We start from the raw sequence: 24939 nt of genomic DNA, 5'->3' as shown, positions 1-24939 counted from the left end.
GAGCGTCCAAAAAGTGGCAGCCGCTAGTGAAGAAATTCAGTGGAGCTCGAGGAAAGAGCAGCCACCCAGACTTCAGCAGTCGCAAATCTCACACACAATATGCCAGCAATGTCGCGGGGCGCAACTGGCAAATCCTCCACAAAATCGGACGCGAGGTCGTCCTCGAAGCCGTCCTCGAAGCCGTCCTCGAAGCCGTCCTCGAAGCCGTCCTCGAAGATCTCGAGAGCCCGCGCACCGAAACATACGAAAGGCGGCACGGCCTCGACCCGCAACCACCGCTTTAAGGGCTTTTCGCAGCGCATTGCGGATATCAAAATCGAGCCCGTTCGCCGCGGCCGCAATACCATCATCGACGATGCCGAACTCGAGGCGACCTTCTCGTACTTCCGAGACTCTTTCTTGGAGTGGAAGGAGCTCTGTCTGGCCGAGAATTTTGTACATTTCTCTCGCAAGGTGTCGGCGCTATGTGACAGCCTTCCACAGGTGCTCCATCACAGCGACCGCATTATCGACCTTATGGTCGAGTTCATAGAAAAGGGCGACAAGTTCAGCATGGAGCCGCTGCTGAGCCTGATGGCACACCTTGCACACGATCTGGGCGAACAGTTCGAGAAGCACTTCGAGAGGGTAGTCAGGGCTGTGACGCATCTGGCGTCCACACATGCAGAGATTGAAGTCATTGAATGGAGTTTCACGTGTCTGGCATGGCTGTTCAAGTACCTGTCTAGACTCTTGGTACCAGATCTGAGACCGACGTTCGATCTGATTTCGCCTCTACTAGGCCGCGCACACCAGAAGGCTTTCATCGCACGCTTCGCCGCCGAGTCGCTCAGCTTCCTCGTCCGCAAGGCCGGAGCCGGACACCACCGAGACAGGACACCTCTGAACTTGATAGTCAGGCATATCGCGGAGCAGCTGAAGGAACTACAGGATAATGAGAAGGATCAAGAGTTTCAGCAGGGCATCATGTTCCTGCTGGCAGACTCGCTGAAGGGCATACAACGAGGCACACATTCAAGCGCAACAGCAATCCTCCAGGCTCTCCTGGCTGAAGCATATCACGAAGACTATGCGTCTCTGCAGTCGCCGCCACTCGAGCCCGTCCTCGTGGGAGTTGTCACTGCGGTCATCCATCATACAGACTCCGAGAACTTCAGGCCGCTCCTCGACGTCATATTAGCACAAACCGTTTCGGCAAGCCCGGAGTACGCTGCGCTATCATCTCGACTGCTCTTCATAGTTTGCGGTGTGAGAAAGGGTACCCGCATTGCGGACTGGAAGCCCGTACTTTCTGCTTTGGAACATGTTCTAAGCAGTGTGAACGACCCCGCGAACCTCGAATCTGCCGAAGCTTGGGACCTTTTATCAGCAACTACCGTGGTATTCCAGTACTGTGCCCTCGATTCTGCGATACCCTACGAAAAGCTACTGGAAGGGCTCGCTAAGGGATCATGGGACCAGTACTTTCTGCCTTTCTGCAATACGTTTGCGGAACTCGGCGCAGAAAAGTTCAAGGCCCTCTTGCTCCCATACTTCAAGCGGTCAGTATCGCAGAATCACAGGCCTAAATATACTTCTAACATATCTCAGCTTCGTTGCACAGAAAGCGCACGAACACGGGCCAGAGCTCTGCATCATTCTCCCGCAACTGTATCAAAGCGGCACCATAACAGCTGGTGTCGTACGGGCTTCAGACCGCTGGCAAACGCTTCTCGACAGCCCGTTCCGTGAACTTTTTAAAGTGCAGTCCGACGAAGAGCAGCGGATTAAGTCGACATACCACTGCAACGCACTGCTCGATGCCTTGGAGATATTGGCCGTTCCCGAAGACAAGACACGACGCATCTGGGAGGAACTTAAAGAGCTGCTTGACACATCCGCCAAGGTAGACTCGACCGATAACACTCGCAAGACTAACATATTCGGCACTGGCAAGGGCTTTCAGTACCTGGTGGACAAGTCTGTGGATGACCAGAACTTTGCCCTTAGCTTGTGGCCTACGCTATGTCAAGCAACGCCAGTGTATGCGCACTCACTATCGTTCTGGAAGGCGCTCCTTGCTTTGATGCAGAAAAAAAAACAGATCATACTGACAACTGGTCCTCATATGGAACCTCTGAAGCGCGAACTCATGCGATGTTTGGGCTCGCCATCTCATGAGCTGAGATTAACTGCAATCTACATCTTGGACATCATCGCAGGAAAGAGTGAGGAACTGCGCCACATCATCTCTGTTGCCATGATGATCGAGCAGACACCACTTGATCTTGAAAACCAGAGGTCAATCTCGATGCGCATTGGTCAATTGGGGAAGCTCTATCACGATGTCCGCGCTGACGAGTGGGTGGGCGAGATGATACCCACCTTCTGCTTCGGTTTGCTACATGTGAGAATGGCGTCAGCTTGGGCCGACACCTGCGCAGCGTTGAAAACTATGTGCGACACCAGAGAAGGCGAAGCGTTCATCTCGCAAATTGCTCTTGCCTGGCTAGGGGAACCAGAGTCTTCGGAGAGCTCTGCGAGCGGCCTCACGAAAGATACTAAGACCAAGCGGTACGCGAACGAGTTTGAATGCACAAACGTGTTTCAACTACAGGATCTCGTTGCCAACAACCAGGAGCTATCGTATGATATCGACGACAAGCTCGAGTCAATGTTCGATGAGAAGCATCCGCAAATTCCCTTCATCAACGCCTTCAGTAGGACACAAGCGCTGCGTTTGCTAAACGCAATACCGCAAGTGGCCGAGAAGCGTTCGCGTATGCTCGTGCCTGTACTGCTGGATTGGGCCCTGGACCTGCCAGTTCCTGAAAGCGGGAACGAGGATACCAACGACGATGTGCCCGAGCCCACACAACAGCGATGGAACCGCAAAGACCAGAAAGCAATGCTGACTGTCTTCTCGAAGTTCAACAACCCAAAGGTGTTGTTCCGGTCTAGCGAGGTTCGGGATGCTCTGTTGTCTCTGCTCAGCAACGGTGATGTCGAGATCCAGAAAGCCGCACTTCAAGCGCTCCTCACGTGGAAGGATCGCGCAGTAACACCGTATCAAGAAGATTTGCTTGGTTTACTCGACGACCAGCGTTTCCGGGACGAGCTACCGATCTTCCTCAGCGAAGGCAAGATCCTAGACAACGATCTTGCTGACGTTCTGCCCATCATCCTCCGATTGCTGTACGGCAAGGTGATTGCTGGCAAGCGAGGTCTGGAATCAAAGAGGAAGAGCGTATTCATCGGGCTGAAGAACAGGTTTGGAGACGATGCGATTCATCAATTCCTGAGCATCGCCTTCGGTCCGCTGAGCGGCGCATCAATCCTCAAAAGTGGTGCGCTCGATGAGGATCTGCTGCGCAAGGATCTAATCGACACGCGCAAGCAGGTCGGTATGCTGAATATGCTCGATGACCTGCTCAGCACCTTCAAGTCGACTTTCACACCGTTTACTGCCGATGTTGTAGATCCACTCATGTACTGCCTTGTCAAGGCGTCTCGAGACTTGCACACTGCTGCATCGACCGAGGAGGCAGAAAACGATGACAGCCACAAGTTCCAAGTTTCATTGCTCAGGACCGTTCGTCAACGTGCTCTACAATCTTTGGCTAGGCTATTTGAGAGCTGCCCCGAATTCCACTGGAACCCTTACACGTCGCCGATTGTCAAGGAGCTGGTCGAGCCAAGACTGGGCCAATTGCCTATTGAGACTGCTCAATCCATCTCTGGTCTACTTCGACTATTCGCGTCGTGGTCAAAGACCACGTCAACGGCACCCTTCCTTGTTGAATATAATAAGGCTATTCTGATCAAGACCCTCGACATCCTGGATGTACCGTCCGCCAAAGACGACGTAAAGCAGTTTGTTCTGGACGAGATTGTGCGCAACATTATCTCACTTGTCGCTAACGATGCGGATTCATCATCGGTGGATGCGAAGATTCAGAGGAACCGTGTCTACACGGATATTATCCAGCCATACTCGAACGCCATTTTGGCTAGCGTTGGCGGCCTTCTCCGTAAGAGCCCAAGCAAAGAAGTCCTCGAATCAGGAGTCTTGGCTGTTGCAGAACTTGCACCTCACGTCATTGGTTCGACCGAGTCCCGTAGCATGATCGAGATTGCGACATTCCTTATTCGCCAACCATCGAAACGAGTCAACCCAAGAACGAAGCTTGGTCTGCTCAAGATCCTTCACGAGTTCATCCAACGTTGCGATATTGAGAGCTTGGACGAGCTGTTCGATGGCATCTACAATGCTGTCTCCCCGATGTTCGCTTTCTTTCAGGACAGGGCTGCACGCACTGTACTTTGCGATGTCGTTCAGGATCTATCAGAGAATAGAGAAGAGCTGGCAGGCATTGCAAAGCTCTGTCAGGACCTCAATTCCTTCGCAACAGGCAGGTTGGACGAGCCTGACTTCGAGCGTCGCTCACAAGCCTTCAATCAGATCAACGACCAGGGCTACAAGTCATTGTCCTTGATGCAATGGAAGCCTATTGTTCACAACATGCTCTACTTCATTAAAGACAACGATGAATTGAGTATCCGTGTGAACGCATCCGCTACACTTCGCCGATTCATCGAGGTATCGCAGGGCGATGACTTTAAGGAATTCATCTCAACTGCGATCATCCCTGGGATACAGCACGGTATGCGCGAGCAGTCCGAGCTCGTGAGAATCGAGTTCTTGGTGGTCACTGAACAGTTGGTCAAGGTTCATCGCGATTGGTCACCGGTAGCTGACCTGTTCGTCCTTGTCTCGGACGATGAGGAGGCCTCATTCTTCACCAACATCTTGCACATTCAGGGTCACCGTAGATTGCGAGCCCTTCGCCGTCTGGCTGCCAACGCTTCGCACTTGCAGCCAGGCAACACATATCATGTCCTGTTGCCGCTGCTTGAGCACTTTGTCTTCAATAAAGCGGACGACGACAGCGCCGATAACCTTGCTGGAGAGACAATCCGTACCCTTGCTGCTCTGGTTGAGTGGCTTGAGTGGCCGCAGTTTAGGTCTCTTCTCAAGCGCTACATTGGCTACTTGACCAGCAAAGAAGATATGCAGAAAGCCATCGTACGATTGATCGGTGGTTTAATGGATGGCCTCAACCAGGCTGGTAGAAAGAAGGGGTACGTCACAGCCTCACAGCCGGCAGCGAATGATGATGACGCAACTGAAGAAGCCGCAGAGGCGGGTGCAGATGCGATGGATGTCGACACATCTGTTTCCACGCTGTCGAAGACGCTTCCGCAACAAGAGAAGTTGACAAAGGACCTTGTCAATAATGTCCTGCCAGACTTGACAGCTTTTCTGCACAAGAAGGACGAGGCTACTACTAGTCTGCGTGTGCCTGTCGCAGTGGCGCTGACAAAGGTGCTCCTTGTCCTCCCGTCTACTGAGATCGAGGGACGACTTCCTGGTGTCCTCCTCGATATCTGCCATATCCTCAAGAGTCGCACCCAGGAAAGTCGTGACCAGGCTCGCAAGACCCTTGCCGAAATCGCAGTACTTACTGGACCAAGCTACGTCGGCTTCATCCTCAAGGCTCTACGGACTGCTCTCCAGCGTGGCTACCAGCTACACGTGTTCTCATACACTCTTCACTACATTTTGGTTCAACTCGCGAGCCAATTGAAACCTGGTGATCTTGACTACTGCGTCGCCGACATCGTCGACATCGTTATGGATGACACTTTTGGTGTGACTGGTCAAGAGAAAGATGCCGAGGAATACATCAGCAAGATGAAGGAAGTCAAGAGCAGCAAGAGCTTTGATACGATGGACATCATATCTCGATCCAGCACACCTGCCCATCTCATCAAGCTGGTGAATCCCATCAAGTCACTGCTTCTGGAGCGAATCAATGCAAAGATGGTATCGAAGATTGACGAACTGCTCCGTCGCATTGGCTTGGGCATCTTGCAGAACCCAACAGTTAACAACCGAGATATTCTGGTCTTCTGCTACGAGCTAATTCAGGAGGTGTACAGAGCGAGCGCGACAACAGCCAAGGGGGACAAGACAGACCCCAAGCTAAAACGTTTCCTGGTCAACAGGAGAGGGGCCGCCAAATCCGGTGCGCGCCTATCAACATCTTCTTACATCTACAAGATGACACGCTTCAGCATGGACATCCTCAGAACTGTGCTGCGCAAGCATGACGATCTCCAGACACCGCAGAACCTGGCGGGTTTCCTACCCATCATCGGAGACGCCATGGTCCAAGGACAGGAAGAAGTTCAAGTCTCAGCCGTTCGTCTGCTCACTGCCATCGTCAAAGTGGACATGAAAGAGATGGATGAAAATTGCCCGGTTTACATCGATGAGGCCGTACGAGCTATCAAGGGTGCACACTCCTCCAACACTGAACTTGCTCAAGCGTCGCTCAAGCTAGTCGCGGCTGTGCTTCGTGAGAGACCTAATGTGGTCATTCGCGAGCGAGATGTCGGCCACTTGATCAAGCGTCTGCTGCCTGATCTTGATGAGCTTGACCGCCAAGGTGTCAGCTTCGCATTCTTGAAAGCTGTCATGAGTCGTCACATTGACGTGCCCGAAGTCTATGAGGCGATGGATAAAGTTGCAGAGATGATGGTCACCAACCAGACAAAATCCGCCAGAGATCTCGCTCGCAGCCACTACTTCCAATTCCTGACATCGTACACGCAAAGCGAGAAGCGTTTCAAGAAGTCCATGGAGTTCCTGCTCAAGAACTTGCGTTACGAGCATGTCGAGGGTCGTCAGTCTGTTATGGAAGCTCTGGATCTCATCATCACAAAGGCCCTACCCAGGTTCCTGGAGAAAGCTCAGTATGAGTACCACGGCATGATCTTCTTACCTTTAATCAATACTCTCGCGAATGATGACTCGAGCAAGTGCCGAGAACTTGCCAGTCTACTTGTCAAGCGACTCTTCCAGCATGCGAGCGAGAAGCGGCTGCAGAACTTCACAGCTGATCTAAAAGGTTGGCTTGAGCAAGACGATAACACCGGCTTGAAGCGTCTCGGCATTCAAGTCTGGGGTTTCTACTTCGAGGCTCTAGAAATCGAAGACGAAGAGCCGAAGGAGCTGATGCACGTGCTCAACGGACTTGACTCGACGGTCGACGAATCTCTGGCACGGTGTAATGATGATGACTGGGAGCTACTCTACTACTCCCTCACGCTCGTCTCGAAAATTTGCAAGAAGTATCAAGATACCATGCTCTCCGCTGACAAGGTGAGCCTATGGACTGCAGTCCAAGCCAGCGTATCTTATCCACATGCGTGGGTCAAGCTCAAGGCTGCTGAGCTGATGGGCACGTATTTCGCCCATCTTGCCATTACTAACAAAGATGTTGGCCTGGGCGAACTGCCTCTCAAGGGGTCTGGTGGTTTGCAGCTAGCAGAGCAGAACATGATACAGCTCACCAACGCGTCGCTAAGGAACTTGCTCAATCCTGAGGTATCAGAGCAGCTGTGCACTCAGAGTGTCAAGAACATTGCCTTCTTGGCGAGATGTCTGGCAGTCAACGACGCAAAGTGGCAATGGCACAACGCAGATGAGGAAGAAGAGACAGAAGAAGCGCCCCAAGCAAATGGTGCAGATGATGATGCATCCTCGGATGAAAACGCCGAAACCACGAAAAAGACACCACCAGCAGCCATCCACCGCCTAATGATTCGCCTATCTGGCATCGTCCGCCGCGAGACCAGTTCCATGAATGCAAAGACCGCTATCATGAATCTCCTCGAAACAATGGCCGCCAAGTTCCCGCTTGAGCCGCTCACAACCTCACTCCCACACCTCCTCACCACACTAAACACGCTCGTCGACCCTGCAACAACGATTCCCCGCGCCCACACCAACGCGTCGTCGACCTCGCTGAACGAGCCCAATGAGCTGTATAAATCGCTCATCGACAAGGCACGCGAGATTATGAATACGCTGCAGAAACGTATGGGCACGCAGGAGTATCTCAAGATTATGGGCGATGTACAGAGAGCTGTTCGAGAAAGGAGGGAGGAACGGCGCAGGAAGAGGAAGGTCGAGGCAGTTGCGGATCCGGAGAAGTGGGGGAGAGAGAAGAAAAGGAGGAATGATGTTAAGAGGGTTAAGAGGAAAGAGAGGGGGGCTGAGCATCGCGGGCAGAGGAGGGGGTGGTAGTGTAAGTGTGAGGGACTGCGTTCTGTCGCATTTGAAGGTGTTGGTGCATTGGTGGCGTTTAGAGGAAAGCACAGTTGTTGTCTGTTGCAATAGCAATGAGAAGATACCCGGCCAATGCCCATGTGCCCTTCCCGTTACTTGATAAGAGTGAGAGTGTGAACGACGCCCCATGCGAAATACCCCTATGCCCTAACATCTACAGTGCTCATCCGCACCTTGCGTCACCAAATCCACTGCCCGATCCATGCTATTGCCCTCCCCTCTCTCGTCAACTTCCAACCCCTCTCCCTTCCGTCTACAAGCAGCCATGCCGATCAAAGCACTTATAATGGGCGCTATTAGTGGCATAAACGCGTAATGCCCCACCGCAAAAGCCAGCCCTGCTTGTTACAAGATCCTGTCTTTGGGCAGTCCCTCGAGAAAATGATTTTCAGAGCTACAGATGTCACAGTCGGGATATTAAGGCTGGCTACGGGGAAAACGCCGGTGTTGAACAAGTGCGTGAACCATTCGGGTATCATCGCTAGCTCTTTTGCGGCTTCGACTTCCTGCTGCGTATACTTATCGGTCTCGGTTCCACCCCTCGTGACAGTGGGCTTTTGGGAAGCAGAGCACGTGAGGAAGCGAGATAGTACCGAGTCCAATGGCGCGGGGCTGATGTAGTACGAGTTTGTGAGCCATTCCATGAACGCGTGTACTAAGGAGGCAGTGCTGCTAAGGAGGGGTGGGTGAGGTAGTGCGACTACGGCGGTGGTTATTGCCATTGTAGAGAGATTGGGTGGACGGCACGGTCTTTAGAGACCTAGTATGAGTGGTCCAGATGGTCTCTGAAGATAATCTCACTGTCGAAGAGCTGGAAGATATATGATGCTTGTTGAGTGAAATATGCCCAAGGAGAAGCACGATATTGACATGAAGGCTATAAGTCGTGAGGGGTTGTGGGATTCGCAAATACGCCGATACCAGCGATATCCCCGTTTGGTTCGAAATCTCTGCGTTGCATGCCTACGACATTGGTCAAGTTTACGGGACTCCCTGTTGGCGTCCGTTCGATCCCACAGTCAGCCGAGACATTCTTATCTCTACATTCGAACTCGACCTCGAATCGAGTGAAGTTTTGACCCATGTTTTCGAACAGTCCAAGACAACCGATCTAAGCAATGTCGAATAGAGGAAATGGCCAGAAAAGATTTGCGAGCACCCTGAAGTACAGCGGTTATACCATCCACTTTACGTATCCTTATACTCTTGGAGATCCTGCAGTTCATCGACGATAACGGGGGCCGTTTACTCCTGTACGCTGCGTCGACCACACCACCTCAATGAGCCCGCCTCACACTGAGCTAATGTTAGGCCTGAACGCAGAAGTCAACCTGAGATGCAGCCATTGTGTTCCAGCTCGGTTGAACAGAAGCACACTTTTAGGCCTAGTCTGAAAGGGCACTTTGCTCCACCATGCGCATGGAGCCATATGTGCATGTTCTACGCAGCAAGTTTGACCGACCAAAGGTAGGTTTAAGCTTTGCGTAGACAGCGGGCCGATACAAAAGGCAAGATGTTCGCCCCCACACACCTCCCAGCCTTGCCAAAGAGCACGGCCACCACCTCCTGCAGGTCTCTCTCAAATTGCGACACCAAATCCGGAATCTTTTCAGAGAAACTGCGGCTCTGTGAAAAGCCAGATATGGTCCCTTCGCATTTCACATGAACTCGCGCTGGGCCAAGTCGGTCTCAGCCTTGTCGCTTTCTGCAGTCAGCCGCCACAGATGCCCTGACCTAAGCGCCACCTAGCAGACAGACATTGCGAATTGTTGCTGGCAGTGTCGCAAAAAACCTTGCTGTTCACACAGCCTTAGAGATGGGCTCCAACTCTTCCTCGTCGTCGTCAACGCGGCCTCTGCGCATCAGCTCGAACTCCTCAGCACGCTCGATTTTCTTCGCAGCGCCATCGTCTACACCATTTTTGAACGTGCAATGAAAGACATAGCCTGTAATGGCTGCTGCGCTCGCCAGTCCAAAGTACAGCCACTGCAAGTACGGATCTCTCGCCAGCGGAGCGATAAGTATGCCCAGCGCACTACCTCCGGCGCTTGTCAGGAGGAACAGACTCATGATGAAGCTCTTCATGTTCTCTGGTGCTTTCGCATACGCCAATTCCAGTCCGGTGATGCTCGCCAAGATCTCGCTCAGCGCAATGAGAACATAAGCTGGCGTCTGCCATGCGACATGTATTTCGTTGGGTTCAAATTTGCCGTCACCAATACTACCAGTATCGCAATTTGATGGATACGAGTAACATGGGGGAGCGTTGTAGATGAACGACTGCAGACCTCCAGCGTAAAGCATAGCCGCAGAAGCGACGAAGAACCCAAGCGTGATGCGCGTCATCGGTGTAAAGGCGAGATGCAGCCTTGTGCGGATGAAGGGATAAATGAAGCGGTCCATGACAGGTACCAGCAAGATGATGGTGATAGGATCGATGTTCGGTAGAATGTCGTTTGGTAGGCCATGCAGTTGCATTTGACCGGCTGCAGACGATTTGTTAGCTTCCAACAGCCACAAGATGCTGTCAATACATGCCTTGCGAGACAAAGTTGTTCATCATCTGCGAGTATGTGACCCAGTAGATGGGAAAGAAGACAAAGACTTTGCATGCCATCAATGCGGTCTTTAGTTCATCAATGAAATTGTCATCCCACGAGATCGTGTGCGACTGCTTTCGCTGTGCAGATGGTCGCGCCTTCTCAATTTCGAATCCGTTACGAGCAGCGATCCAAAGCGCTCGGAGACAGCTACCGATGACACCTCCTTGGGGTGGTTTGATGATATATCGGTCTTTACCTCGGACTAGAACTGTATATCCAACACAGAACATAATCAAGGGCAGCAAGTAGGCGCTCCAGAACCCAACATGCAGCTCCAGTAGGGTAGTGGCAACGGCTGAGACGGATCCTACGTTGATGCACATGTAGTAGATCATGTAGATACGCTGTACTGTAATCTCCGGGTCGACGATCACTCGCTTTCCTTCTTTTCTCGTCTCAACGAATGCGCTTGTGCTGCGTACTTGCTCTGCAATTAATGGGCTGACGTTGCTCTTAATCCCGCCTGTTCCAAGACCAATGATCACCATTGCTACCAAGAGGCCCGGGAATGCTGCACCGCGCTCAATGCTCCACGGGAGACTTGTGACAAACAGAACGGCGATGCCGGCCATGTAGACGATGCTGAAGTATTTGATCGTGAGATACCGACCAAGGTACTGGTCGGCCACCACAGCGCCTAGAATGGGCGTAACATAACACCAGAATTGGAAGAAGTTGGACAAAGCTGTCGCTCGCGATTGACTCAGTCCCAGAGCTCCTGGCAAGCCATTGGCGTCGTGGTAAGAGTTGGCCATGTAGTTTTGGAAAGGACCGGCCAGTCCATAGTACGCAAAACGCTCGCAGAGCTCCACAATGGCAACAAGGAAGGCACCATACGGCAACTTGTCAGCGACACGTGGTAGGAACAGAAAGTCCTCTGGCGTCGGCTTGGATCCCAGGTACACCGCGCTTTGGATATCGTGGTCCCGGGGGTCTTCGTATTCTAGCTCTTCCCCATACGCTATCAACTCTACACCAGGTTCATCAGCCTGTGTGACTGTTGCATATGCGCCTCGCCGTTCGCCGTTCTGCGCGCGCCATGATGAAGCCATTCCAAGTCAGCCCAGATGCCGGCTCAGAAGATGACCACGCGTACACCTTCTGCTCAAGCTCTTCGTCCAAAGCGCGATTTCAAGCAAGTACCATGATTACTGGTGATTGATATGACTCCAGAAAGTTACAGAGATGGAAGAAACCGATCGAATTGATTGTGAAGGTAGGAAGACACGATGCAGATCGACGGAGGTGAGACCCGACGACGTGTCGAAACTACCTACCGTGTCCGTGCGCGCAATGCGCCGAACCCCCCTAATGCGCATCACCAAACTTGAGGCTATAGAGCCACATAAAATAGCTATTATCGTGAGAAAATTTGGTGGATTATTCTATAGACCTATTTGACGATATTCTCTCATACAAATTAATTATATAGAGTTGCTGTTCTGCCGCTGTGGGTGGTGTGGGTGCGAGGTGCCGCAGGAGGCTCTGCAGCAACAACACCACGTACTGTGGCCACAGTACAACGCTTCTTTGGTATTTTTGTTGCAGGAGCTGCTAAAGCTTTGCGCTTGTCTCTTTAGGGCAATTGTACAGCCTTTTCAGCGTCGCGAGCTTGTTTATCACGCTCTCTTTAAGTCTTGCGTTTGGCTGCTTCCTCGGCCTTCTCAGCTCTAACTTGCTCACGCTCCTCCTTCTCCCTTGCCCGCTGTTCACGCCTCTCCTAAGCAATCTTCTCATTGTACAGCTTGTTAGCGTGCCTGAGCTTTAACATCTCTGCTTTTTTAAGTTCTTCTGCCTTCTAGTTCTGTTGTTTAGTCCTCTTATTAGAGCGTGATTTCTCTACTCTACTAGGATAGCTAGGAGTATCTTGTTCTAATTACAGTACCTAATAAAGTCTATTATTACATAGGAGCTATAGCTGTTAAGGATTAGTACATCGGGAAAAGTTTTTCGAAATCCGGCCCAGACTGGCCGTTGCTGACAGTTGTGGCATGGTCGTGCAACGGCCGTTCAACAGCCCCAACGGCCCTAATTTGCGCCTAACAGCCCTAATTTCGCGCTAATATTGCTAACAGCTAAAACGCTAAGTGCCTATATTTAATAAACTTAAAACAACGTTGCAACGTTGTTGCATAGCTACCCTTAGTTCTGCTAGCACTAGCATTAAATATTTAAAAATTGCAAAATTTCACGTACAGATAGAGTGAAATTGTAGCTTTAAAATAAGCAAGAAATTATTATTATAGGCCTACTGCAACGCAAGTTATAGAGCGTTGAAGGTTTGTTTGTTGAAGGTTTGTGTTTTAAAGTTGCGACAGCACACCTTAGCAGCTGCAGCTGCGCCAGCACACATTACATCAGCTGCAGCTGCAACAGCACACGACGTAGCAGCTGCAACAGCACACAACAAAGCACCTGCTAACAAGCACACACTGCAGAACAGGCAGGCCTAGGCGTAAAATTCTTAGTTTACTACCTACTATTCTTGAATAATATTCTTGTATTTTCTAATATTTAGGCTACTAGAGCCCTAGCAAAGAATCTTAACTTAGTGTCTTAGTAAGGAATATTAAGCTTAAAACCTTCTATGCTTAATAACTATTCTATTAATAGGCCTATAATATGATTTAATAGCTTATTTTAAAGAGGAGACTTAGTAGTAACATAGATTATCACCAAGCCAGCCATATCACCAAACTAGCCATTTTCTCTTAGCACAACTAACACAAGTTACTATAACTACAACTACTTACTATTAAATAGTAACCTAGTATACTATGTGCTTATATTAGATTTAGAAGATATTTCTGCACCCTCCTAGCACGTTTGTGCGTTATGTCTAGTTTTGCTGCAGTTCCTACAGCGCTAAATAGTTGACTAAGCTCCTAGTTAACCACCTCTACCCCAAGTCTTCTTAGACGGCTGAGCTGCTACACACGCCTCAGCAGCTACCCGCGATGCTGCTGGGCCATACTCAAGTGTGCCACTATGCTGAATCTGCTTTCTCTTACGCGATTTTCTCTTAGTTATTACTGCTAATTGCTCTTTAAGCTCTTGCACGCGGGCCTTAATAAGGACGTTTTTGTGCAGCATCTCTTCAGCCCCTTTTACAAGCTTTAAGAACCCCTCTTGTGCTACACTTAGTAATTATTAGAAGGAGTTGCTTACAAGCTTAGATTAAGACCTAAACTTGTGCGTATTGCTTAGCATCTTAGATTGCTATAGCGTTTTAGGTAGAGGTACTACTAGTAGGGTATGCAGCCACACTTTAAGGCAATCTAACACTACCTATATATTAGTAGGAATAAGCCCTAATACCTTAAAGGCCTTTTAGTAGTTAACCTTTGTAAATATATTAAGGAACACGTCCCTAAAGGCTAGTAGGAAGCCTTCCTTATTAATATAGAAGATATATTAGTGTGCTAAGTCTTAAATATATTAGGAGTACTTGTGCTTTAATAGTAAGAAATAGACTATGTTAAGTAGCTAGAGGATGTGTAATAAGTAAGGTAGTTTTTAGAGAGTAAGGATTTAGTTCTCTAGGTAATAGTCCTTAAACTCCTAGTTAAGATAGCTCTTATAGCTGTCTAAGATAAGCAACCTATACACTCCTACCTAACACGTCTTTATATGTGTATTAAAGTGCTTTAACTACTTAAGGCTAAGCATATTATTTGTCTAACTGTTCTTAGAGACTAAGAGCTTCTAATTGTAGGGTATATCTATCTCCTTATACTAGGCAGAGATGTGGACGCGTCCTTTGTAGATGATGAAAGGCAGGGTTGCATACCCAGCGGCGCAGATACTCTGGATAACGGTAACCCACTCGCGATCACCTGGCTGAACAAGCTCTGGCCGAGCATGTCTCTCTAAGCCTGTTACAACCTTTAAAGACAAAGTAACACCTATCTAGAACCTAGTTTTATTAAAGTTATGTATATTATTGTTACAAACACTATACTTAACTTAAGTATCCTCTACTAGCTTAAACTACGCGCTAATTATCTTAGGATCTTCCTGTAGTATCCTCTGTCTATCCTTAGCTTAATTAAAGGCTATTTTAAGCTTGTCTAAACGCGTCACAAGCCTGCTAGCTGTAACAGAGTAGGCGCCCTGCCCTCGAAATCAATACTACGTGACTTCTCTGCCTATACCAAAAGGTAAGCACAAGAATACTTAAGCAAGTATTTGTTGCGTAGTATAATATATATAGACAATAATAGTGTTAGCCAGCTAGCTTTGCCTCTAGCTGCTATGAGCGCTATGCCACGTGTCGTGTTCGTGCATAGTCGTTACACTAGCCTATAGTTTGCTAACAGGCTCTTCACCACGCACACTAAGTATCTTATTAGCCATATCTGCCACCTTACATAGCTAGGGCGCAAATCCTTGCAAATTAAGGTTAAGTATATACTAGACAATTATCTGCTCCTCTAGTATAGTAAGTTTCTAGCAATTAGCGCATACGTCTAGTTAAAACGTAATATTATAAAGGTAATTAGAGACCTGCTAATAAGGTACATTCAACGCTCTAGCAGCGCTGCAGATACTGCGAAATTAGCTAGCATAGAAGGCCTAGATAGCAAGGATAACTCTACCTTCTCTAGTAGTATTCTGAAGTTATTGTTGTTAAGGCATGTTGTGTTAGGGTAAAAGGTGGTCATGCTAAGAGAAAGTGGCCAGTTTGGTGATATGGCCGGCTCGGTGATAATCTACGTTATGTTATATTAGGGTAAAAGGTGGTTGTGCTAAGAGAAAGTGGCTAGTTTAGTGATATGGCTGGCTTGGTGATAATCTACGTTACAGAGTACTGTAGATTAGTTTAATGTACTGTGTAGTGTGGTATATTGTTGTTGTGTGCTGTAATGTTGCAAAGTAGGTGCAGTGTTGGTGTGGTCTTGGTAAAAGTGATCAGCTCGCTTGGGTGATCAGCTCGCTTGTGAGGTACGTTAACTCCTATTATAAAGCCCTTCTTATCTATATTGTATGTGTGCTCAGCGTTAACCTTATACTCAGCGATCTTACGCTGCAGTAAGTTGAAGTACAGCTTATACTTGCTGTAGGAATCAGCGTTGTGGCGATCAGCGTCCATACCTATTGAGTATTGAGAGATAAGATGGATAGAGTACTTGTTAATGAAGCGGGTGACCCAGCTCTCGCTCACTGGGTCCTGGGCGACTGCTGACGCGAAATTGGCAATCATCTCTCTTGTTGTGGGGTGAGTTTCTGTTGTGCGATTGCCTGCTCTTCCCGCAAACGCGTCTCACCCCTCCACGTGCGCGTCAACGTTGACCGCACAACACCATGCTTTTCTGCTATTTTAGACCACGGGGTCTTATCTCTAGGTGCAAAAGTATTACACTCTGCAAGCGCTTCTTCTAATCCCATTGCGTTGTGTTGTTGTAGAGCTGAGATAATAGAGGTGTTTTGGTGGTTCGGCGCATAGCGCGAATCCGCGCATTGCGCGCACGGACACGGTACCGTGTTTCACCGCCCCGTGCACGCCCCGGGCCTGTGCACGAAAATCATCCTGCTCAACACCACTCAAATGAAGCTGTAGAGCCACACACAAAAGCAATTATCACGAGATTTTTTGGTGGAGTGTTCCAGACACCTATTAGAGTACATCTACTTATACAAAATTAGCTGGCAATTTGACAGCGCGGCTGCGGCGGGTGGTTGTTACAGCAGCGGGTGGGGGAGCTGCTCTGGCATCGACCACAACAGCTTAGGGCTTCTTTCAGCGTGTGGGCTCTTTGATGCTAAGCCTCTTACTCTTTTTAGATAATTGTTTGTCTTGTTGGAATTGCTTGTTGACCTCACCATTGATTTTGAGTTGCTCCTTCTGCTCAGCCTTGCGCGCAGCTTCGACCTTCCCTGCCTTAGCTGCTCTGGCTCGCCCTTGACGCCTCCCCTCTGCAAGCTGCTCTTTTGCAAGCCTTTCTTGCTCTTTCTGCAACACTGCTGCGCTTTTTTGCGCTGCCAATTGCGCTGCGTTGAGGTCTAGTTGTTGTTGTTGTTTATCCCTAGCAGTTTGCACCTTCAAGGGACTATAGAATAAAGCACCACCAGCGTAGTCCTCTAGTGGCGCCAGCAGCAGTGCTTTGCCTTGTTGACGTCGCTTTTTCTTATTATCAAAAGCACCTCAGAGTTGCTTATTTTCGAGCTCTAGCAGATGTACCTTGACGCTCATGGTGTGGATAGTGTGTGTCAGCTGTTGTGCTTGAGAATCGCGTGCAGAGTCTATTTCTATCGCTACTTCTTGCAGCAATCGCTCAATCTTACGCCAATCGCTTGCGCTACCGGTAAGTACTAAGGTGTTGCTGTTGCTGCTGTTAGGTCGCTTGATTACGTTGTTTTCAAAGCGACCTACGATGACACTAGGGTTAAATAGGTTGGTTGGTTGGTTGGTATTCATTTTACGTCTAGTTAATAGGGACAAAGTCCACCATCTCGCCTCCCGAAGGGCATATACGACGTGCTAAGCTATGGAATTACAGTGCGAACACACTACCTTAGAAAGCATTTCTTGCCTGCGCGGGTATTGCTACCATTTCAAAACTACAGCTCCTCGTCCAGTTGGGGAGGCTGAGCGATGTATGTACATTAGGGTGATTTCCTTGCATTTTGAGGCATCTATGTGCCAAGAGAGAGAGAGGGAGTGTGTGTGTGTGTGTGTGTGTGTGTGTGTGCGTGTAGGGAGAGAGGAGGAGAGGGGTAGGGGGAAGGGTAAGAGAGGTAGACGGGTGGAGGGTTAAATAGGTGCAGTCCTGTAGCAGAGAAGGACTTCATAATGTTCTTAGAGTGTACATGAGGTTCCTTCGCTCATCAGTGGTCGAGTGTTGATCGCCAGAGCCCTGAGAACACAAGTCTGCCTAGCTGGCCAACATCCCTGGCTGCTTGTCCAATGTCGGAAATACCCATGTTATAATACCAAGCCTCAAAGCTGCCATCTGCAGGGTACTTGCCATTTACTTCAGGGTCGTCTTGGACTACTGTGCGCTGCAGTACTTCTTTTGAAGATCTGCCCTTAGGATAGCTGGTCCACGTACTGATATCGACCCAATTTCGCAGGATGCTGGTCGCCTCGTGGCTGCTCAATGTCGCACGTCCCCTGGACTTTCACCTGTAAAGATTTTCAGCGCTATCGATAATACGCCCGGGAGAGGCTCAGCTTTGTATATCACAGAGTCGATGATCTTTCCTGCAACTATCGAATGGCTGCATTGCAATCTATGGTGACGAGTAAGCTAGGCCCTTCGCAATCAACCTCGCATCTGGGATTCAACCATTCCAGGTGTATTAATGTGCCTATAACTTTCACACTATCAGGGGAACTCGTCCAACGAACTGGGTTTCACCTTGCGGAATCAGTGCCGCTGGGTCTGCCGCAGGCTGAAGCTCTAGCACCCGTATCGATCGTAAAGCAACGATTAGAATATATTAATGTGGTGTAGCCATCTTCTGTTACTCTAAGTGGACTGACTGTCCGAGGTAGACAACAGGAAGTCGGTCGTATGGGTAGCTGAGTATGCAGTGCGCTTTCAGTCTCGATGCTGCTCAATTTTGTCCCCAAACATACTTCGCCTCTCGCTCCAGATCAATGATCTAGAGTTTGAGCGCATACCAATGTAGACTACCGCATTCATCTTTCCACTGCAAAAAACTTTTTAAGCGCTTCCTCCACCTCTATCACACTCCTTTTCGTCATCAGGCTACTTCTGATCCACTTGGGCAGCTTGTTCTGAATGCGCTCACCGCCGTATCTTTTGTCCAGCATCATAATAGCCGCATAGTCGCATTTGTGTCGAATCGCGCGGCCGACGCACTGATTCACAGCGCGCATGCAAGCGTTCTCGTAGTGGTCCGTTGCTGCAGCCTTGCCATTCCCACCCCTTGCGTTTTCCTTCGATGTGATGTACTGTATCTTTGCCTTCCACTCCGCCGAGTGTGGGTTGGGGAAGGGTAAGCCGACCACGATGACGCCGCGACCCAAGGTATCGCTGAAGTTAATCCCCTCTGACAGCGATCCGCCAATGACAGCGAACAACAGTGCGCCTCGGCCGTTGCCTGATGCGACAGCCATGCTATACGCTGTCAGCACAGAGTCCACGGTCGCCTCCTTTGATATAGTAGATTTGCTTGCGAAATGCTGTTCACTCCGCTGCTCTAAGAAGATGGGTTTGATTTGCGTGAATTGATCCCAGAAAGTGGCCTTCAGGGGCCGAGCGGGGAGACGTTTCCACGATGTAATGCAGGTATCCAGATATGCATAACTCGGGAAGAAAACAACTACACCATCAGGAATATTACTAGACATGCTAACGATGGCATGTCCGAGATTGACAATCTTCGAGCAATGTCAGTGTGGTGTTGAAGGCTATTGTAGTGAAAAACTCACGGTGCTCTCCTTGTTGCGACCCTTAAAGGTGAAGTCGAAGTCGACGCCGTTCGAGGCTGTTGTGACTGGCGCTGCGAGTAAATTGGAAGGTGGTATGACGTGACCGCAAGATAGTGTCTGTATCTTCCCAGGGTCGAGGTACGGCAGCAGATGGTGTTCATAGTCGCTCATCTTGAGAGTGTTAGTACATTATTGTATGTGTGGGAATAGTACTTACTGGAGACATCGTGCCTCCTGCGAGGATCACTGCTCTTGCATCTTCGACGATGTCTTTGAAATGGTATGTGGGGTCGAGAAGCATGTAACGCAGCGTCAGGTAGTTCTCGTCTTCCTTCGAGTAAAAGAAGCGGCCTTCGGCGGAGGGATTCATCAATGACAAAAGGAACGCCTGAACGTGCATAAGTACCGGCACAGTATTCCGTGGAGCGTGAGTTGCTTCGTCTTTGCGCTTTGAGATCACATTTTTCTCGTCTGCAAATGCAGTATAGCCATCAACCTTCCGTGCTAACTTGCTTTCTTGGAGGTACGCGTTGAGTTTGAAGATGTTGATCTGGTCAACGCCTTTTCCAGACATGATAGAGACCATATCAACTAGGCCATCGCTCGAGTTCGAATCGGACGCGATCGACTGTAGGTACACGATGATAGAATCTAGGATGCGAATGATCTGGGCAACGTAGACGCGGTTCTTCCCCTTGAGTCGATTCCTAAACTTCTGTAGGTATGCTGTAAGCTGACCCCGGGCCTGCCGCACTTGAGGCAGGGTCACCGAAACCGAGTATATGCCAGCTATGGCGTCCATCAGGTTGTGTGCCTCGTCTATGATGACCACGTGGTTCTTAAGGGAAAGGCCGAGTGCCTCACGCGCGGAACTTTGCAGGAGTAGCGGGTATGGCAGCGTGACGATCTGAAAATCAGCAATGGATCGTATCAACGTGTACGATTGATCATACCTCGCAGAACTTGATAGCCGGTCTCGAAGCGTAGTATGGGCAGACTCCCAGCCTTTTACCGAGGACGCCTAAATCCTCAATATCGCGAATCTTCGCGAGCGCATGGTCTCGAAAGTCGTTTAATAGCGCTTCGTTCTCTTTCGTAGGCATAGAGGGACATCTGCTTTCTCTGGTTGTACTTTGCTGCAACTCCAGACAGCGTTCGTTGATGGCTATTGCGTTACCGAGACGGCTGACCTTGGGGTTGATGCAAAGATTCTTCCGCGACCCCAAAGTCAGATGTTTCACATCTTCCGTGAGCCCATCGACGGTATCGCTACTATCGTTTTCGTCCATGTTTATGGAAGGAGGCATCTTGACTCTCGATAATTCGCTTGAAAATTGTGTCAGTTGCGAATGCGTTCGCGAACAGAAGAAGATTTTCGTCTCATCGAGCATCTGCCCGTCTTCAGTCTTCGCCTCACCAGTGACGTAGCCAAGCTTGTCCATTAACGCCTGAGTCTCTGCGGAGAGGCCCGAGCTGTCGAACCTGCTGGTCCTTGCAATACTCGCGCTTTCGCGATCAGATTCATAGTCGTCGAGCGCAAATTGTGCCTCTTCGTCCTCATCATCAGCGTTGTCTAGACCAACTTTTTGCCTTTTGTAGACCTGATTGACTCCAACAGCGCGCTCTCTGGCACGTTTCTCCTTGGCTTTAATCTTTGCCAGGCGTTCGTTGAGCTCCTGTCGGCGCTGAAATGCATCCTGCTTGCGTTGCTTTCGAGCGTGCTCTAGCATCCAGGGCGGATCATTTTCATTTGCTGCAACAACCTGGAAACCGTCCTCGAAGGTTCGGCGTTTGTTATCACGCAGCCAAGTCAATGAGCCGCATATCAGACTTAGAGACTTGCCAGTCCCAGTCGGGGATTCAAAGACACCGACTTTGCCATCCTCCAAACAGTCATAGACCGCATTCATGAACTGTTGCTGGATTTCATAGGGCTCATATGGGTGGTGGAAGTCCCGTGCTACACCGGTGTTGTTCATGGCTGTAGGAGGGCGTGGGCTTCTCCGTCAAGGGCGAAAGTCACTGTGGACGCGGCTGCCAAGACACTGGAACACGCGACACTGCCCCACCTCTTTCATCATCAGAATTGCAAGTCCGTTCTTGCACCTTTGTCGCATATCTCATTTTATCAAAACTCGCGCAAATCGATTCCGATGATACTATTTTCGTTGCTGCGAGCCGAGCCTAAAGGGCGTCGTTTGAGGTCCTCAACACGTCTGGAGTCTATAAATCCGCCTCCGTAAAGCCATTCATTGACCGAGAATCAGCTTTCGAGTGCGCAAGTTCTGCGATGTTTTTTCTTCAATCGACATTTACGGTCTTGTGTTGTTGACAATCAAAGATGCTGCGTCATCCGTCATGAATATGGCGTGCTGTGACACAAGATCAACAACTACCACTCAGCGCATAGGCCCAAGAACAGTTAATCTTATCAACACCTCAGGGATTCGATGATAGAAGTGCTTGCTGACATCTAAAGTAATCATTCGCGCGTGCACTTGTAACAAAAATGACTGCCTCCGAAGTACACCAGGCTGCTATGAGCAGACATTGTATGAGTCGAGATGGCTTCACACGAGACTGAGCCCCTACTATCAACTTCTTTCTCACAGACAGACAGTAGAAAGACCTACGTTGACAGCGATGATGGACCACTACAGCAATCTTTGCGGTCCATCGAGGACGACGTTCTACCCGAGACCTCGACACTTGGGAGAACGATCTCCTGGTCCAGCGCCTACATCCTCGTAATATCACGCGTCATCGGTAGTGGGATATTTGTGACACCTGGCATAATCGTGAAGGCTGTTGGCAGCGTCGGTCTCAGTCTCTCGTTATGGGTACTCGGCGCAGTCATTGCAGCTTGTGGGCTTGCAGTCGCTCTCGAGTACGGGTGCATGCTACCTCGATCCGGAGGAGAGAAAGTGTATTTGGAATTCACCTATCGGAAGCCTCGATACCTGGCCAGTACACTCATGGCTGTGTAAGCGGTCTTGTTGGGTTTCACAGCCAGCAATTGCATCGTGTTCGCACAGTATACCTTGTATGCGTTCGACATAGAAGCCACGGATTTTCTCCGGAAGAGCCTTGCCGTGGGTCTGCTCACAGCAATCACGATTGTGCACGGATGCTTCAGGAAGACAGGCATCGCAATGCAGAACATTCTCGGCTGGGTCAAGATTAGTCTGGTAGTGTTTATGGTCTTCTCTGGACTGTTCGTTGTCGTCTTCAAGCCGGAAGGTCTCGATGGACGGCGCAGCCACTTTCCAACTGGAGCGGATGTCTGGAAGGACACATAGTGGAGCTGGGGTACGATATCCGCGGCGCTGTTCAAGGTATTCTACTCCTATGCAGGGCTGAACAATGTAAGTAACGTACTGAACGAAGTCCGGAACCCCATTCGAACACTGAAGTCCGTGTCGATTACAGCACTCATTACGGCGTGTGTCCTGTACTCTCTGGTCAACATTGCATATTTCATTGTCATTCCCTTGGATGAGATCAAGGAAAGCAAAGAGCTTATTGCAGCTCTGTTCTTCGAGAGGCTTTTCGGGGCTACGGTGGGCAAGGTCATTCTCCCACTTGCAGTCGCGCTGTCAGGCGTTGGGAATGTCATGTTCGTTACTTTTGCATTGGTAAGTTGACTTTTAAACTAGGATGTCTCTGGGCTGACAGCCTCCAGGCTCGACTCAATCAAGAAATTGCACGACAGGGCTTTCTACCATGGCCTGAACTACTGGCTTCTTCTAGGCCATTCAACGCTCCTCTCGGTGGTCTTATCGTCCACTACATACCATCGTTGCTGGTCATTACTCTGCCACCCTCAGGCGAGGTGTACTCCTTCATACTTGAAGTTGAAGGCTACCCTGGGCAGATCTTCGCATTGGCAACATCAATCGGTCTGCTCTGGCTCCGCCGATCGAGACCGGAGCTCCAAAGGCCTTTCAGAGCCTGGCATTCGGCTATCGTTCTGCGTATCGCCCTCTGCATTGCGTTGCTTGCTGCTCCCTTCTTTCCACCAGAACACAAGAGAAACGCCGGCATCTGGTACGCGACGTACGCTGTGGTTGGGACCAGCGTGTGAGTCGTCTTTTCCCGCTTTTCCGACCCCATAAGCTAATCCGATTGTGCAGAATTGCTTTTGGAATTGTGTACTGGTATGTATGGCTGAAGCTTATTCCTAACCTGAGAGGATACCGTGTAGAGGAAAAAGCGACTACGGTGGGCGATGGTACGAAAACCACCCAGCTGGTCCATGTTGCGATCTAGAAACCCAGCGTAACGTGCTATTGAGCAGAATCCCATAATCGCACCCTACCGGAGATTTGGTTACGCAACTGTGTGCTGGCCACTATGTGATGTTCATACGTCGACTCAAACGTGCAAACAAGTCGCCATGAAACGGAATTCGTCAGCTTGAAGACGTGTCAGACTTGTCCAACAAATGGGACAGGGTAATTGGAGCGGGTTGCGTACGAATGCCCCCATCCCTTGGTAGTGCGTGCTCTAGTGTTCCATGAGCACGAGGGTTTGGTATAAGGTTGCTGTTGTGTCTTTGGCAACAGACCGAATATAATGTATGTCAGTTATTTCAGCTTGGCGTGCTCTGCAGTGTATTGGTTAGCCACAATTGCCACAATTTTCGTTCTGGACAATTGCTCCTCAATCCAGGCGTCCTCCATAATCAGTACATCTGTTATGGTCTGTGTAAGCTCAACCACCTCCCTCACCAACAACACCAACCAAGAGACCAAGTGGCTAGGATGTATCGCTCTCATTAGCAAGTGCAGATGTGGCTGCGGTGACGGAAAGCATCGTTTTTGCGCTGAGAGACGCTACTTCCTCTGCTTGACTGAGCCACGGAAAGATGCGCCTTTGACTATTGCAGCGTTGTTTCAGCTTCTACTATGGCAAGGCAGACTCTTAGCTCCTCCTGATACTACCCGTAATACCATAGGTACGCGCGTCCATCAGTGGAGATATGTAAGTACGGTTGTCAACAATCAAATAAGTGGGGCCCAGCGACCTCGGATTGACCTGTATGATTACCTACCTGCATGCATAGGTTTAATTCCCACCTTGTTGGGTAAGCGCATAAATGCGAGGTCGAAGTTGACTTCAATGTTGGCACATCTTCGCGCGCAGTCAGATAGTACAGAGAACCAGAGCAGTGCACAATGATCCTCGCAGGGAGAATTGAAGACACTTCTAAATGCAAGGAGCCTACGGGCTTCGCTCTGCTCCCGGGGTTCGCCTGCGATAGCTTCCTTTCCCGGCACACCACACATGGCTACAGGTACATTCGATATCGGTCCATTCAATCGTCACTATAATACATATCCACCCCCTTTCTCTTGTCAGTCGCCATGTGCCCCGCTTATCTTGGCCCTTACCCATCCTGGCCCTTACCCATCCTGGCCCTTACCCATCCATGCTGCCAACACAGTCGTGATTTATATCTCCTGTTCGGACATCAAACAACAACCAATGCAGCACAACGCCATGCGCGTCCCAGCGCTCTCGATGCACGAAGACCACGCCATTCAAATATTACGACACATGCTGTTACGGCATACGTCTTCCCCGTCCAATGCAAAAGAAAGTCCATTTCAAAAGCAACGCGAAAACAGAGGTATACTGCGATTCCCCTATCCCTTCTATGCATTCATCGTTCCTGATAACCCGAGAAACCGTCCAAGCGGGCGGTGGTAGTGCACTTGCGGTGCGTGAAGCGCTCCAATGCTGCGCTTGCAGCTGCC

At 49.8% G+C, this 24939-nt stretch overlaps 4 protein-coding genes across 4 annotated transcripts; 2 read left to right on the top strand and 2 right to left on the bottom strand.

Annotated features, from left to right (window-relative positions):
* Nucleotides 1-99: 99 nt before the first annotated feature.
* Nucleotides 100-8364, top strand: M421DRAFT_412379 (U3 snoRNP protein Utp20; the record flags this gene model as incomplete). Its single annotated transcript, XM_033590420.1, has 2 exons — nt 100-1541; nt 1591-8364. The coding sequence occupies 2 exons, from the start codon at nt 100-102 to the stop codon at nt 8132-8134; spliced, it is 7986 nt and encodes a 2661-aa protein (XP_033450567.1). The 3' UTR covers nt 8135-8364.
* Nucleotides 8281-8963, bottom strand: M421DRAFT_371378 (uncharacterized protein). The gene has a single exon (XM_033589752.1). The coding sequence runs from the start codon at nt 8896-8898 to the stop codon at nt 8473-8475; it is 426 nt and encodes a 141-aa protein (XP_033450566.1). The 5' UTR covers nt 8899-8963; the 3' UTR covers nt 8281-8472.
* Nucleotides 8964-9976: 1013 nt separating this feature from the next.
* On the bottom strand, nt 9977-21159 carry M421DRAFT_99672 (DNA repair helicase; the record flags this gene model as incomplete). Its single annotated transcript, XM_033598780.1, has 6 exons — nt 9977-10662; nt 10715-11807; nt 18467-19129; nt 19181-19351; nt 19398-20087; nt 20134-21159. The coding sequence occupies 6 exons, from the start codon at nt 21157-21159 to the stop codon at nt 9977-9979; spliced, it is 4329 nt and encodes a 1442-aa protein (XP_033450565.1).
* A 530-nt stretch (nt 21160-21689) lies between these two features.
* On the top strand, nt 21690-23449 carry M421DRAFT_99671 (putative methionine permease; the record flags this gene model as incomplete). Its single annotated transcript, XM_033598779.1, has 6 exons — nt 21690-21704; nt 21841-22163; nt 22194-22394; nt 22485-22815; nt 22863-23260; nt 23314-23449. 6 exons carry the CDS (start codon nt 21690-21692, stop codon nt 23447-23449), a joined length of 1404 nt encoding a protein of 467 aa, XP_033450564.1.
* Nucleotides 23450-24939: the final 1490 nt, after the last annotated feature.

Source organism: Didymella exigua (assembly GCF_010094145.1).
Source record: "Didymella exigua CBS 183.55 unplaced genomic scaffold M421scaffold_8, whole genome shotgun sequence".
Lineage (NCBI taxonomy): Eukaryota > Fungi > Ascomycota > Dothideomycetes > Pleosporales > Didymellaceae > Didymella > Didymella exigua.
The sequence above is the reverse complement of the archived record's forward strand: the minus strand, read 5'-3'. Positions and strand labels throughout refer to the sequence as shown.

What these genes read in the sequence shown, in the direction of transcription:
- M421DRAFT_371378 (XM_033589752.1), bottom strand. Translation starts at nt 8,898, where the DNA reads ATGGCAATAACCACCGCCGTAGTCGCACTACCTCACCCACCCCTCCTT.